The 16207-nt window shown below is 51.1% G+C and overlaps 1 protein-coding gene across 5 annotated transcripts in view; it reads left to right on the plus strand.

Moving 5' to 3' along the window:
- Nucleotides 1-957: 957 nt before the first annotated feature.
- LOC134910124 (protein Mis18-alpha-like) overlaps nucleotides 958-16207 on the plus strand; it is a 294627-nt gene continuing 279377 nt past the window's right edge. For 2 of the 5 annotated variants that reach the window (XM_063917795.1, XM_063917797.1), the window contains exon 1: nucleotides 962-1251. In XM_063917795.1, the coding sequence (XP_063773865.1) occupies nucleotides 1092-1251 (160 nt within the window). In that variant the 5' untranslated portion in view covers nucleotides 962-1091. Of the gene's footprint in view, nucleotides 1252-16207 lie in introns of all 5 variants that reach the window. The other 3 variants (XM_063917798.1, XM_063917793.1, XM_063917796.1) reach the window with 3 other exon arrangements.

Consider the following 16207-nt stretch of genomic DNA (forward strand, 5'->3'; position numbering starts at 1 on the left):
GAGGCTGTTTGGTGTTGCGCCTGCACATTGTGGTGCATACACTTGCGCAGTCATTCAATAAGCGCCCACTTTGCGATTTCGCACAACAGCGATCAGATCTGAATCGGACCCAGAGTGCGGTCTCTAAGTCTTATGACGTGCGGTGGGGTGAGGCAGAGCCTTTACTGTCATACTTACGTTTGTGGCAGAGTTTTGACAGTATAAAGTATATGAAAAATACAAAGAATATGTTTGAAATATTTTCTTTGCATTATTCTAATAATTTTTAAAGCCCAAACTCTGGAGTAAAAAGTCTATGGCAGGTGAGGCAGTGCCTCCCCTGGCTAACTTTTCCGCACATCTCTGATCAAAACTCACCAAATTTCCAGGAGTTTATACTGCTGCGCCTGTGTATAATGCCCAGGGGTTCACTACGATCTGCCGGCGGTCGGGCTCCCGGCGACCAGCATACCGGCGCCGGGAGCCCGACTGCTGGCTTACCGACAGTATGGCGAGCGCAAATGAGCCCCTTGCGGGCTCGCTGCGCTCGCCACGGGCACGGTGGCGCGCTACGCTATTTTATTCTCCCTCCAGGGGGGTCGTGGACCCCACGAGGGAGAATAAGTGTCGGTATGCCGGCTGTCGGGATCCCGGCGCCGGTATACTGTGCGCTGGGATCCCGTCAGTCGGCATACTGAATACCACCCATGCCCAGATGTACGCTTTGGCTCATATACAACATGTAAATCTGGCTCTGGTGCTAGCCAGTGCTTCCTGAGCCATTTAGCTCAACGCACGTCCCATTCATGCGGGGTAGTGACACATATTTGATTTGTAGCTCAGGACTGATCTTTAGCAGCACTGCATCAGTGTTGTTGTATCTGAGTATACTATAATATAGATTATATAAAAGGATGAAATAGAAAGAAACTAATGTGTATTATAAACCTACACCCAGCATTCCAGATTCCCGCCCGCTCCTCCTACTGGCTATAGGTCGGTCACATGGCACATGCATGTCACATGACGCGCTGCTGTTGCTGGCGCGCAGTGTGGGGTAACGCACACGTTTGCGAGAGATAACACTCAGTGACACAGCAGCAGCCGATACTATGGAGGATGTTACAGACGACAGCCAGGGCAATATGAGTACCTATATCCGGCAGTGCAGCAAGGCCGCCATCTACCTGTGCGGGAAATGCTGGCGTCCGCTGGGCGACACGCAGGACTTCGTGGAAAATAACGTTGGCGACTGCCTCATACTGCTAAAAGGTGAGGAAGGGGCAGGGGGGGCTGCACGGCTCCGGCCAGCTTCCGTGTAACAAGATAACAAGTGCGGCGGCGGCCGGGCAGTGGATGTCACGTGGAGGAGGCTGTAGCTTTTCCTTCATGATTAATGGAGGAGATTTCTCTAACGTCCTAGTGAATGCTGGGGACTCCGTAGTGACCATGGGGATAGACGGGCTCCGCAGGAGACATGGGCACTTTAAGAAAGAATTTAGGTTCTGGTGTGCACTGGCTCCTCCCTCTATTCCAGTGTTTCCCAACCGCGGTCCTCAAGGCACACTAACAGTCCTGGTTTTAGTGATATCCAGGCTTGGACACAGGTGACTTAATTAGCACCTCAGTTATTTTGATTTAACCATCTATGCTGAAGCCTGGATATCACTAAAACCTGCACTGTTGGTGTGCCTTGAGGACCGCGGTTGGGAATGCCTGCTCTATGCTCCTCCTCCAGACCTCAGTTTGATACTGTGCCCAGACGAGCTGGGTGCTTTTCAGTGAGCTCTCCTGAGTTCGCTGAGAGAATATTTTGTTAGGTTTTTTATTTTCAGGGAGCTCTGCTGGCAACAGACTCCCTGCATCGTGGGACAGAGGGGAGAGAAGCAGCCCTACTCTCTGAAGGGGTTCACTACGATATGCCGGCGGCCGGGATCCCGGCGACCAGCATACTGGCGCCGGGAGCCCGACCGCCGGCTTACCGACAGTGTGGTGAGCGCAAATGAGCCCCTTGCGGGCTCGTTGCGCTCGCCACGCTACGGGCGCCACACTATTTTATTCTCCCTCCAGGGGGGTCGTGGACCCCCACGAGGGAGAATAAGTGTCGGTATGCCGGCTGTCGGGCTCCCGGTGCCGGTATACTGAGCGCCGAGAGCCCGACCGCCGGCATACTGAAGACCACACCTCTGAAGTTAGGTCCTGCTTCTTTGGCTACTGGACACCATTAGCTCCAGAGGGATCGTACGCAGGATCTCACCCTCGCCGGCCGATCCCAGAGACGCGCCGCCGTCCCCCACGCAGAGCCGGAAGACAGAAGCCGGGTGAGTATGAGAAGCAAGAAGACTTCAAATCGGCGGCAGAAGACTCCGTTCTTCACTGAGGTAACGCACCGCACTGCAGCTGTGCGCCATTGCTCCCACACACCTCACATACTCCGGTCACTGTAAGGGTGCAGGGCGCAGGGGGGAGCGCCCTGGGCAGCATTTGGAACCTCTTTTTGGCAAAAGTAAACATATATACAGTTGGGCACTGCATATATGTATGAGCCCCCGCCAAGAAAATTCATATTTAAGCGGGACAGAAGCCCGCCGTCGAGGGGGCGGGGCTTCTTCCTCAGCACTCACCAGCACCATTTGTTCTCCACAGCTCCGCTGAGAGGAAGCTCTCCTCTGCAGATTCACGGTAGAAGAGGGTAAAAAGAGAGGGGGGGCACATAAATTAGGCGCAAAAAAAACAATATAAACAGCAGCTACTGGGTTAACATTAAGTTACTGTGTTATTCCTGGTTTATAGCGCTGGGGTGTGTGCTGGCATACTCTCTCTCTGTCTCTTCAAAGGGCCTTGTGGGGGAACTGTCTTCAAAAAGGGCATTCCCTGTGTGTGTGGTGTGTCGGTACGCTTGTCGACATGTCTGAGGAAGGCTATGTGGAAGCAGAGCGGGAGCAAATGAATGTGGTGTCTCTGCCGATGGCGCCGACACCTGATTGGATGGATATGTGGAAGGTTTTAAATGATAATGTAAATTCCTTACATAAAAGATTAGAAAAAGCTGAAGCCTCAGGACAGTCAGGGTCCCAACCCATGCCTGATCCTATGTCGCAGAGGCCGACAGGGTCTCAGAAGCGCCCACTGTCCCAAATTGTTGACACGGATACCGACATGGATTCTGACTCCAGTGTCGATTACGATGATGCAAAACTACAGCCAAATCTGGCTAAATCCATCAGTTATATGATTATAGCAATTAAGGATGTGTTGCACATCACAGAGGAAACCCCAGTCCCTGACGGGAGGGTACATATGAATGGGGAAAAGAAGCCACAGGTAACCTTTCCCCCCTCACACGAGCTAAATGAGTTATGTGAAAAGGCTTGTGAATCTCCAGATAAAAAAACTGCAGATTTCCAAAAGGTTTCTTATGGCGTATCCTTTCCCGCCAACGGACAGGTTAGGCTGGGAATCCTCCCCTAGGGTGGACAAAGCTTTAACACGCTTATCCAAGAAGGTAGCCCTGCCGTCACAGGATAAGGCTACCCTCAAAGATGCTGTGGATAGAAAACAGGAGGGTACCCTGAAGTCCATTTATACACATTCAGGTACCTTACTGAGGCCGGCGATTGCGTCGGCCTGGGTGTGTAGTGCTGTAGCAGCATGGACGGACACCCTGTCTGAGGAACTTGATACCTTAGACAAGGATACTATATTATTGACCCTGGGGCATATTAAAGACGCTGTCCTATATATGAGAGATGCTCAAAGAGACATTAGTGTACTGGGTTCTAGAATAAATGCTATGTCGATTTCTGCCAGAAGGGTCCGGTGGACTCTGCAATGGACAGGTGATGCCGACTCAAAAAGGCATATGGAGGTTTTACCTTACAAGGGTGAGGAGTTGTTTGGGGAGGGTCTCTTGGACCTGGTCTCCACAGCTACGGCTGGAAAGTCAAATATTTTGCCATATGTTTCCTCACAGCCTAAGACAGCACCGTATTATCAAATGCAGTCCTTTCGATCACAGAAAAACAAAAAAGTGCGAGGTGCGTCCTTTCTTGCCAGAGGCAGGGGCAGAGGAAAGAAGCTGCACAACACAGCTAGTTCCCAGGAACAGAAGTCCTCCCCGGCCTCTACAAAATCCACCGCATGACGCTGGGGCTCCACAAGCGGAGCTAGGCCCGGTGGGGGCACGTCTTCGAAATGTCAGCCACAAGTGGGTTCACTCCCAGTTGGATCCCTGGGCAATAGATAGTGTCTCAGGGATACCAGCTGGAATTCGAGGAGATGCCCCTGCACCGATACCTCAAATTGGCCCTGCCAGCTTCCCCCACGAGAGGGAAATTGTGTTAACTGCAATTCACAAATTGTATCTTCAACAAGTCGGTCTATGTATTTCCTCCTCTTCCTCTCATACCCAAGGTGCTGAAGATAATAAGAAAAAGAGGAGTGAGAACAATCCTCATTGTTCCAGATTGGCCAAGAAGGACTTGGTATCCAGATCTGCAAGAAATGCTCACAGAGGACCCGTGGTCTCTTCCTCTAAGACGGGGCTTGTTGCAACAGGGGCCCTGTCTGTTCCAAGACTTACCGCGGCTGCGTTTGACGGCATGGCGGTTGAGCGCCGGATCCTAGCAGAGAAAGGCATTCCGGATGAGGTCATTCCTACGCTGATAAAGGCTAGGAAGGACGTGACAGCCCAACATTATCACCGTATATGGTGAAAATATGTTGCTTGGTGTGAGGCCAGGAATGCTCCTACGGAGGAATTCCAGCTGGGCCGTTTCCTTCACTTCCTACAGTCCGGAGTGAATTTGGGCCTAAAATTTGGTTCCATTAAGGTCCAGATTTCGGCCCTATCCATTTTCTTTTAAAAAGAGTTGACTTCTCTACCTGAAGCTCAGACGTTTGTAAAGGGAGTGCTGCATATTCAGCCCCCTTTTGTGCCTCCAGTGGCACCTTGGGATCTTAACGTGGTGTTGAGTTTCCTGAAATCCCACTGGTTTGTACCACTCAAAACGGTGGAGTTGAAATATCTCACGTGGAAGGTGGTCATGCTATTAGCCTTGGCTTCGGCTAGGCGTGTGTCAGAGTTGGCGGCTTTGTCACATAAAAGCCCCTATCTGGTTTTCCATGCGGTTAGAGCAGAATTGCGGACCCGTCCACAATTTCTGCCAAAAGGGTTTTCATCCTTTCATATAAACCAACCTATTGTGGTGCCTGTGGCTACGACTGACTTGGAGGATTGATGTGGTCAGGGCTTTGAAGGTTTATGTAGCCAGAACGGCTAGGGTCAGGAAAACAGTCGTTGTTTATCCTGTATGCTTCCAACAAGCTTGGTGCTCCTGCTTCAATGCAAACTATTGCTCGCTGGATCTGTAACACGATTCAGCAGGGGTCTCGGCATTACAGCTTTGCCGTGCAGCTACTTGGTCAGGTTCAAACACTTTTGCAAAGTTCTACAAGTTTGATACCCTGGCCGAGGAGGACCGTGTGTTTGCTCAATCGGTGCTGCAGAGTCATCCGCACTCTCCCGCCCGTTTGGGAGCTTTGGTATAATCCCCATGGTCCTTACGGAGTCCCCAGCATCCACTAGGATGTTAGAGAAAATAATATTTGACTTACCGGTAAATCTATTTCTCGTAGTCCGTAGTGGATGCTGGGCGCCCGTCCCAAGTGCGGAATTCTTCTGCAATACTTGTATATAGTTATTGCTTCGATAAGGGTTATGTTATGGTTGCATCAGGGTTGACCTGATGCTCTGTTGTTTATCATACTGTTAACTGGTTATCACATGTTATACGGTGTGGCTGGTATGAATCTTGCCCTGGATTACCAAAATCCTTTCCTTGTACTGTCAGCTCTTCTGGGCATAGTTTCTCTAACGGAGGTGTGGAGGAGGGGCATAGAGGGAGGAGCCAGTGCACACCAGAATCTAAATTCTTTCTTAAAGTGCCCATGTCTCCTGCGGAGCCCGTCTATCCCCATGGTCCTTACGGAGACCCCAGCATCCACTACGGACTACGAGAAATAGATTTACCGGTAAGTAAAATCTTATTTTTGGCTGGGTGTGCACACTATTTGCATAAGGTACCTGAGTTCGGGTACGTAATTTGTCATACGGGTATTGCAAGGGAACTCTTTGTAAATGGAAGAGAGGTGGAGGGGGTGTATATGCTCCATGAGTGATGTCGGTGTATCCATTTGACATGCTGGGCAAAAGATGTAGTGCATACACACTGTGCTATATTGCTTACGGCAGGGGTGGGGAACCTTTTTTCTACCGAGGGCCATTTGAATATTTATAAAATCCTTCGGAGGCCATACAAAAATTCTCAACTTAAAAAATTACCCTGCCCCCCTTTAGGTCTGCCCCTTAGAGGCACTGTGTGTGCGCGCACCCAAAAAATGGGTGTGGCCAATTAAAATGGGACATGATACACATATGCCCCCAATAGTGCAGTGCCAGATCCACAAATGCCCCTCACAGTGCCAGGTATACAGATGCCCCTCACAGTGCCAGGTATACAGATGCCCCTCACAGTGCCAGGTATACAAATGCCTCCCACAGTGCCAGGTATACAGATGCCCCCCCCTCCCACAGTGCCAGGTATACAGATGCCCCCCCCCCCCCCCACAGTGCCAGGTATACAGATGCCCCCCCCCCCACAGTGCCAGGTATACAGATGCCCCCCCCCCCCCACAGTGCCAGGTATACAGATGCCCCCCCCCTCCCACAGTGCCAGGTATACAGATGCCCCCCCCCCCACAGTGCCAGGTATACAGATGCCCCCCCCCCCCACAGTGCCAGGTATACAGATGCCCCCCCCCCCCACAGTGCCAGGTATACAGATGCCCCCCCCCCCACAGTGCCAGGTATACAGATGCCCCCCCCCCCACAGTGCCAGGTATACAGATGCCCCCCCCCCCCCACAGTGCCAGGTATACAGATGCCCCCCCCCCCACAGTGCCAGGCATACAGATGGCCCCCCCCCCCACAGTGCCAGGCATACAGATGCCCCCCCCCCCCCCACAGTGCCAGGCATACAGATGCCCCCCCCCCCCCCCACAGTGCCAGGTATACAGATGCCCCCCCACAGTGCCAGGTATACAGATGCCCCCCCCCCACAGTGCCAGGTATACAGATGCCCCCCCCCCACAGTGCCAGGTATACAGATGCCCCCCCCCCACAGTGCCAGGTATACAGATGCCCCCCCCCCACAGTGCCAGGTATACAGATGCCCCCCCCCCCCACAGTGCCAGGCATACAGATGCCCCCCCCCCCCACAGTGCCAGGCATACAGATGCCCCCCCCCCACAGTGCCAGGCATACAGATGCCCCCCCCCCACAGTGCCAGGCATACAGATGCCCCTCCCCCCCCCCCCCACAGTGCCAGGCATACAGATGCCCCCCACAGTGCCAGGTATACAGATGCCCCCCCCACAGTGCCAGGTATACAGATGCCCCCCCCCACAGTGCCAGGTATACAGATGCCCCCCCACAGTGCCAGGTATACAGATGCCCCCCCACAGTGCCAGGTATACAGATGCCCCCCCACAGTGCCAGGTATACAGATGCCCCCCCACAGTGCCAGGTATACAGATGCCCCCCCACAGTGCCAGGTATACAGATGCCCCCCCACAGTGCCAGGTATACAGATGCCCCCCCCCCCCACAGTGCCAGGTATACAGATGCCCCCCCCCCCCCCACAGTGCCAGGTATACAGATGCCCCCCCCCCCACAGTGCCAGGTATACAGATGCCCCCCCCCCCCCACAGTGCCAGGTATACAGATGCCCCCCCCCCCCACAGTGCCAGGTATACAGATGCCCCCCCCCCCCACAGTGCCAGGTATACAGATGCCCCCCCCCCCCACAGTGCCAGGTATACAGATGCCCCTCGCAGTGCCAGGTATACAGATGCCCCCCCACAGTGCCAGGTATACAGATGCCCCCCCACAGTGCCAGGTATACAGATGCCCCCCCCCCACAGTGCCAGGTATACAGATGCGCCCCCCCCCCCCACAGGGCCATGTATACAGATGCCCCCCCCCCCCAGTGCCAGGTATACAGATGCCCCCCCCCCCCCAGTGCCAGGTATACAGATGCCGCCGCCCCCCACAGTGCCAGGTATACAAATGCCCCCCCCCCCCCACAGTGCCAGCTATACAGATGCCTCCCCCCACAGTGCCAGCTATACAGATGCCTCCCCCCACAGTGCCAGGTATACAGATGCCCCCCACAGTGCCAGGTATACAGATGCCCCCCCCCCCCCCCCACGTGCTGCTTACCGCTGCCTCTTTCGGCGGGACACGGAGGAGTGCGCGGCTATGTTGGGCGGCGTGTAGGACTTGAAACCAGCCGCTGGTTCGAGAGCCAATCAGCTTGCGGACCGGCAGCCGCGGCTCCTGATTGGCTGCCTGTCCGCGAGCTCTGATTGGTTCACGAACCGGCGGCTGGTTTCTAGTCCTACACGCCGCCATACGCCACGCTCTCCTCCTGAGTCCCTGTCCTGACAGCTGAGACACGCTGCCGCCGGACTGAGCGGCGGCGTGTCTCACAGAGAAGCGGGTGGGCCGGAGCAAACGGCTTCGCGGACCTTATACGGCCCGTGGGCCGGAGGTTCCCCACCCCTGGCTTACAGTGTCGTTTAGTGATGTCACCCTGGCTCTGTCCTGTACGTCTCTCGTCAATGACATAGTAAAAACTGAGCTGCATATATAGATGACAGAAGCCCTCGTTAACAACCCACGGAAGCGAGCATCGTTAACGATATTGTCCGTACACACTGGCCGATATTACAAATGATATAGCTCAAATGAGCAATATTTAAAATATTCCTTAGTGTGTACTTGGCTTTAAATTAAATGTGAGCAGGGCATTTTTTGGTAATGGGGATGGGCATAATTTCTTGTATGTATAATGGAGGGGCATCATGTCGTACATTGGCAATAGAAACAGAGAGAGAATCCGTTATATGGCTGTTGGAGGTGGGCATTATTTCAGACCTAGGTAAAGAATAAGGCTGGAGATGGATATAATTTTTAACATAGGTTTGATACATTTCTTATTATATTATAAACCAATCAATGGAGAATTTGCCTATAGTAACTATTTAGCTTCTACCTGTCATTCTATACAATGTACCTCATAAATTCTAGCTAGAAGTTGGTTGTTATAAGCAACTTCTACATTTCTCCAGTCTTCAGAAGGTTTGATACATTTTCCCTTTAATTTCTTAAACTGGTCATATACAGCCCGATAATCTCCCAGTCAGACTGACTCCAAATCAGATAACATAGCCATACACTGTGAGGGGTTGGGATCAATATGCCAGTGGTCATAATCCAGACAGCAGCATCCTGATGCTCACAATCCCAACCCTTCCCCCAATGGCCTCCTGACAGCCTAACCCTCCCATGTGGTGCCTATACCCCCTAGCCCAGGGGTGCCTAAGGCTAACCCACCCCCTGCAGCCTAAACCTGATCACCCAAGCCCTTCCCCCACCTCGGCTTACCTCTCCAGGATTCCTGCGCCAGGCTTGTCACCCTATTCGCAATGCCATTGTCACATTTGACTGCTGGGATCCCAACCGCCGGGTTCCTGTCCAGGTCCCCTCTGTGAGATATAGCGGTGTATGGCCACATGATATGAGTCCCTCCCCTGGAGAGGAGACATTTCCCTGTTTTGTAACTGAGGAGGAACAGGGGAAATGTGGGTAGGAACATCATGGGGTATATTTACTAACACAACAATCATCAATGTTTTTGACCAATGGATTTAAAAAGGCAATATAAATAAATGATAATCAGGCCTGATTTAGCATTTATGTTGCCAGTTTAAATCTACAGGTCAAAGGCGCAGAAAATTGGCAGCTTTCACAACTCACTGGCTAGTAAATTAACCCCTACTTGACAAAACATTTTGTCAAGTCTCACAGGTTTGGACTATAGGTGCCTGCCTTTTGGATTCCCAATTTTATCCTCCTAATTTCCCTAGTATCAAGAGTTGAGTGGAAGGGGTACATTTTTTTCCCCCAACACACCTACAGTATACTCTGTGCTGAAAGAAATGATTCTAAATAGGTAGCTTTAGTGTATGGTTGGTAATATTCAAAAATTTATATTGAGAAACATCTGTAGCATGTATGGCCACTTCCTGCAGTTACACTGTACAGTAGGGTTATTCAACATGCCCCCCTCCTGGCGCAGTGGAGCTTCACATCCCAGCATCCCTTGCCGCAGTTTAGCATGTACTAATAACAAAACTGTTGCAGGGCATGATGGGATGTGTAGTTCCACAGTAGCTGGAGGGCTGCATGTTGAATACACCTGTTAGAGTATTTGGTAGCCTGCACTCTATACCCACACACACAGGTTAAGTATCCAATATCCAAAATGCTTGGAAACACAAGTATTTTGAAACATTGCAATATCTTGGGGATTTGACCCGAGTAAATTATAAACACAATGCAGTTATGTCTCACATACACATAGTGCAGTGGTTCCCAAACTTTTGTGAGTCACGGCACCCTGGAGTGTCATTTTTTTTTTCACGGCACCCCTAGGCCACAAGTTTCTTATTGAGTAATTTAGAAAAAAATATTAAATTAAGTAAATTATTTTTATATGTCATCCTTAGGGTCAGTTGTGTGGTGAGGGAAAAGATTTGCTTCTGTATGTCCACATATTTTATAATTGGCAGCCACCAGCACTGGTTTTGCCTATTAAATTGACAATAAATAGTTTGAATTGGTCCTTGACAACCAACCTAAGGCACCCCTGTAAGTGTCCCGCGGCACCCCAGGGTGCCACGGCACACAGTTTGGGAACCACTGACATAGTGGGTATTCAGTTAGCTTAGACAATTTTAACCCCCTGCGTATTCTAAGGCATTTTGGCCAATGCCTTTTCACTTTTTCTTTTTTTTTTTTTCTTTTTTTTGGGGGGAGGGAGGGGGTGAAAAGGCATTGGCGAAAATGTCCCACGTTTTTGCCTGGGCAGATGCAAAAACACATGGATTCGCTGATCCACAGGTTTATTGCTCCTGCTTAATTTTTAGCCTAGGTGTAAAAATGGCCTTGCTTTTGAATATTGTGAATTCTCATTCACCCTAAAAAAACAGCAAAAAGTGCAGTTATTTCGCCTATGGCGAAAAAATGGCCCTAATTGAATAGCCACATAGCCTGAAGGTAATTTTATACAATATTTTATATAAAAAAAATTTTTAGTGCATGAAAAAAAATCTGTGCACGTTGAGCCATCAGAATGCAAAAGTGTCACTATCTCATCTATAATATTTTAGTTTGTGGCACTCAGGGATGCAAGACAGGAAGTACACAAAGCCAGCTCCTTAAGGTAACCAATCATTGACAAGGATTTTCATCAGGACAATCGGGCTTTTCATTGTAACGCTGACTTATACCCCTTACACATCTCCAATGCCGGATCCCACCCGGGAATTGGAAACGGGTCCTTCCCGGGTGGGATCCGGCATTGGAGCCTCAGCGCTGGCTACCCGACCCGGCAATATGCCGGGTCGGTTGCCATAGGGGTGGCGCTGGGAGATGAGCTCATCTTCCCGCTGCCTCTCCCTATGTAGTAAACGGGTGGAACCCATTTACACTGCCACTGACCCTAGTGTTCACTCTAGGAATTTTTTAGGGCAGGGTGCTGATCACGGGGAGGGCACATTTTTCAGTTAGAAGGGCAAAATTAGGTACGTACTATAATGCTTGGCTCTCCCATTCCCACATGCTAAAGAATGGTCAGTGCGCGCCGAAGGCGCGCAGCAAAAATTTAGGGGCGTTGTTTTTCACACAGTAGTGCAGCTAATACACACTGCACCAGGTAGAACCTCCTATACACATTGCACCAGGTAGAGAGCACTGAGACACACTGCACCAGGTAGAGAGCACTGAGACACACTGCACCAGGTAGAGAGCACTGAGACACATTGCACCAGGTAGAGAGCACCGAGAAACATTGCACCAGGTAGAGAGCACCGAGAAACATTGCACCAGGTAGAGAGCACCGAGAAACATTGCACCAGGTAGAGAGCACCGAGAAACATTGCACCAGGTAGAGAGCACCGAGAAACATTGCACCAGGTAGAGAGCACCGAGAAACATTGCACCAGGTAGAGAGCACCGAGAAACATTGCACCAGGTAGAGAGCACTGAGAAACATTGCACCAGGTAGAGAGCACTGAGAAACATTGCACCAGGTAGAGAGCACTGAGAAACATTGCACCAGGTAGAGAGCACTGAGAAACATTGCACCAGGTAGAGAGCACTGAGAGACATTGCACCAGGTAGAGAGCACTGAGAAACATTGCACCAGGTAGAGAGCACTGAGAAACATTGCACCAGGTAGAGAGCACTGAGAAACATTGCACCAGGTAGAGAGCACTGAGAAACATTGCACCAGGTAGAGAGCACTGAGACACACTGCACCAGGTAGGGCACATTTTTGATCTCCGCTTTTTTTTCTGTCAATTTCTCTGACGTCCTAGTGGATGCTGGGAACTCCGTAAGGACCATGGGGAATAGCGGCTCCGCAGGAGACTGGGCACAAATAGAAAGCTTTAGTACTACCTGGTGTGCACTGGCTCCTCCCCCTATGACCCTCCTCCAAGCCTCAGTTAGATTTTTGTGCCCGAACGAGAAGGGTGCACACTAGGGGCTCTCCTGAGCTTCTTAGTGAAAGTTTTAGTTTAGGTTTTTTATTTTCAGTGAGACCTGCTGGCAACAGGCTCACTGCATCGAGGGACTAAGGGGAGAAGAAGCGAACTCACCTGCGTGCAGAGTGGATTGGGCTTCTTAGGCTACTGGACACCATTAGCTCCAGAGGGACCGATCACAGGCCCAGCCTTGGAGCTCGGTCCCAGAGCCGCGCCGCCGGCCCCCTTACAGAGCCAGAAGCAAGAAGAGGTCCGGCAAATCGGCGGCAGAAGACATCCTGTCTTCCACAAGGTAGCGCACAGCACTGCAGCTGTGCGCCATTGCTTCTCAGCACACTTCACACTCCGGTCACTGAGGGTGCAGGGCGCTAGGGGGGGGGGGTGCCCTGAGCAGCAATAGAAACACCTTGGCTGGCTAAAAATACATCACATATAGCCCCTGGGCTATATGGATGAATTTTAACCCCTGCCAGATTTTCACAAAAAGCGGGAGAAAGGCCGCCGAGAAGGGGGCGGAGCCTATCTCCTCAGCACACAGGCGCCATTTTCCCTCACAGCTCCGCTGGAAGGACGTCTCCCTGACTCTCCCCTGCAGTCCTGCACTACAGAAACAGGGTAAAAAAGAGAGGGGGGCACTAATTGGCGAGTTATTAACAATACAGCAGCTATAAGGGAGAAACACTTATATAAGGTTGTCCCTATATCTATATATAGCGCTCTGGTGTGTGCTGGCATACTCTCCCTCTGTCTCCCCAAAGGGCTAGTGGGGTCCTGTCCTCTATCAGAGCATTCCCTGTGCGTGTGCTGTGTGTCGGTACGTTTGTGTCGACATGTATGAGGAGGAAAATGATGTGGAGGCGGAGCAATTGCCTATAATAGAGATGTCACCCCCTAGGGAGTCGACACCTGAGTGGATGGCTTTATGGAAGGATTTACGTGACAGTGTCAGCTCCTTACAAAAGACAGTTGATGACATGAGACAGCCGACTAATCAGTTAGTCCCTGTCCAGGCGTCTCAGAAACCATCAGGGGCTCTAAAAAGGCCGTTACCTCAGGTGGTGGATACTGACGTCGACACAGATACTGACTCCAGTGTCGACGGTGAGGAGACAAACGTGACTTCCAGTAGGGCCACACGTTACATGATCACGGCAATGAGAGAGGTGTTAAACATTTCTGATACTGCAAGTACCACTAAAAAGGGTATTATGTGGGGTGTGAAAAAACTACCTGTAGTTTTTCCTGAATCAGACGAATTAAATGAGGTGTGTGAGGAAGCGTGGGTTTCCCCCGATAAAAAACTGATAATTTCTAAAAAGTTATTGGCATTATACCCTTTCCCGCCAGAGGTTAGGGCGCGTTGGGAAACACCCCCTAGAGTGGATAAAGCGCTCACACGCTTATCAAAACAAGTGGCGTTACCGTCTCCTGATACGGCCGCCCTCAAGGAACCAGGTGACAGAAAACTGGAGAATATCCTAAAAAGTATATACACACATACTGGTGTTATACTGCGACCAGCAATCGCCTCAGCCTGGATGTGCAGCGCTGGGGTGGCTTGGTCGGATTCCCTGACTGAAAATATTGATACCCTGGATAGGGACAGTATATTGTTGACTATAGAGCATTTAAAAGATGCATTTCTATATATGCGAGATGCACAGAGGGATATTTCCACGCTGGCATCAAGAGTGAGTGCACTGTCCATTTCTGCCAGAAGAGGATTATGGACGCGACAGTGGTCAGGTGATGCGGACTCTAAACGGCATATGGAAATATTGCCTTATAAAGGGGAGGAGTTATTTGGGGTCGGTCTATCGGACCTGGTGGCCACGGCAACTGCTGGGAAATCCACATTTTTACCCCAGGTCGCCTCTCAACATAAAAAGACGCCGTCTTATCCGGCTCAGTCCTTTCGTCCCCATAAGGGCAAGCGGGCAAAAGGTTCCTCTTTTCTGCCCCGGGGCAGAGGAATGGGAAAAAGACTGCAACAGACAACCAATTCCCAGGAACAAAAGCCCTCCCCCGCTTCTGCCAAGTCCTCAGCATGACGCTGGGGCCTTACAAGCGGACTCAGGCACAGTGGGGGCCCGTCTCAAGAATTTCAGCGCGCAGTGGGCTCACTCGCAAGTGGACCCCTGGATCCTTCAAGTAGTATCTCAGGGGTACAAATTGGAGTTCGAGACGTCTCCCCCTCGCCGGTTCCTGAAGTCTGCTTTACCAACGTCTCCCTCCAACAGGGAGGCAGTATTGGAGGCAGTTCACAAGCTGTATTCCCAGCAGGTGATAATCAAGGTACCCCTCCTGCAACAAGGGAAGGGGTATTATTCCACGCTGTTTGTGGTACCAAAGCCGGACGGCTCGGTAAGACCTATTTTAAATCTGAAATCCTTGAACACTTACATACAAAGGTTCAAGTTCAAGATGGAGTCACTCAGAGCAGTGATAGCGAACCTGGAAGAGGGGGACTTTATGGTGTCTCTGGACATCAAAGATGCCTACCTCCATGTCCCCATTTACCCTTCTCATCAAGGGTACCTCAGGTTTGTGGTACAAAACTGTCACTATCAGTTTCAGACGCTGCAGTTTGGATTATCCACGGCACCCCGGGTCTTTACCAAGGTAATGGCCGAAATGATGATTCTTCTTCGAAGAAAAGGCGTTTTAATTATCCCTTACTTGGACGATCTCCTGATAATGGCAAGATCCAGAGAACAGTTAGTAGTCGGAGTAGCACTATCTCAGGTAGTGCTACGGCAGCACGGCTGGATTCTAAATATCCCAAAATCGCAGCTGATTCCGACGACACGTCTTCTGTTCCTAGGGATGATTCTGGACACAGTCCAGAAAAAGGTGTTCCATCCGGAGGAAAAAGCCAGGGAGTTATCCGACCTAGTCAGAAACCTCCTGAAACCAGGGCAAGTCTCAGTGCATCAATGCACAAGAGTCCTGGGAAAGATGGTAGCTTCCTACGAAGCGATTCCATTCGGCAGATTCCACGCAAGAACGTTCCAGTGGGATCTGCTGGACAAATGGTCCGGATCGCAACTTCAGATGCATCAGCGGATAACCCTGTCCCCAAGGACAAGGGTGTCTCTTCTGTGGTGGTTGCAGAGTGCTCATCTTCTAGAGGGCCGCAGATTCGGCATTCAGGACTGGGTCCTGGTGACCACGGATGCCAGCCTGAGAGGCTGGGGAGCAGTCACACAAGGAAGAAATTTCCAGGGCTTGTGGTCAAGCCTGGAGACATCACTTCACATAAATATCCTGGAGCTAAGGGCCATTTACAATGCTCTAAGCCTAGCACGACCTCTGCTTCAAGGTCAGCCGGTGCTGATTCAGTCAGACAACATCACGGCAGTCGCCCACGTAAACAGACAGGGCGGCACAAGAAGCAGGAGGGCAATGGCAGAAGTTGCAAGGATTCTTCGCTGGGCGGAAAATCATGTGATAGCACTGTCAGCAGTGTTCATTCCGGGAGTGGACAACTGGGAAGCAGACTTCCTCAGCAGGCACGACCTCCACCCGGGAGAGTGGGGACTTCACCCAGAAGTCT

This window comes from Pseudophryne corroboree, chromosome 4 (assembly GCF_028390025.1).
Source record: "Pseudophryne corroboree isolate aPseCor3 chromosome 4, aPseCor3.hap2, whole genome shotgun sequence".
Classification (NCBI taxonomy): Eukaryota; Metazoa; Chordata; class Amphibia; order Anura; family Myobatrachidae; genus Pseudophryne; species Pseudophryne corroboree.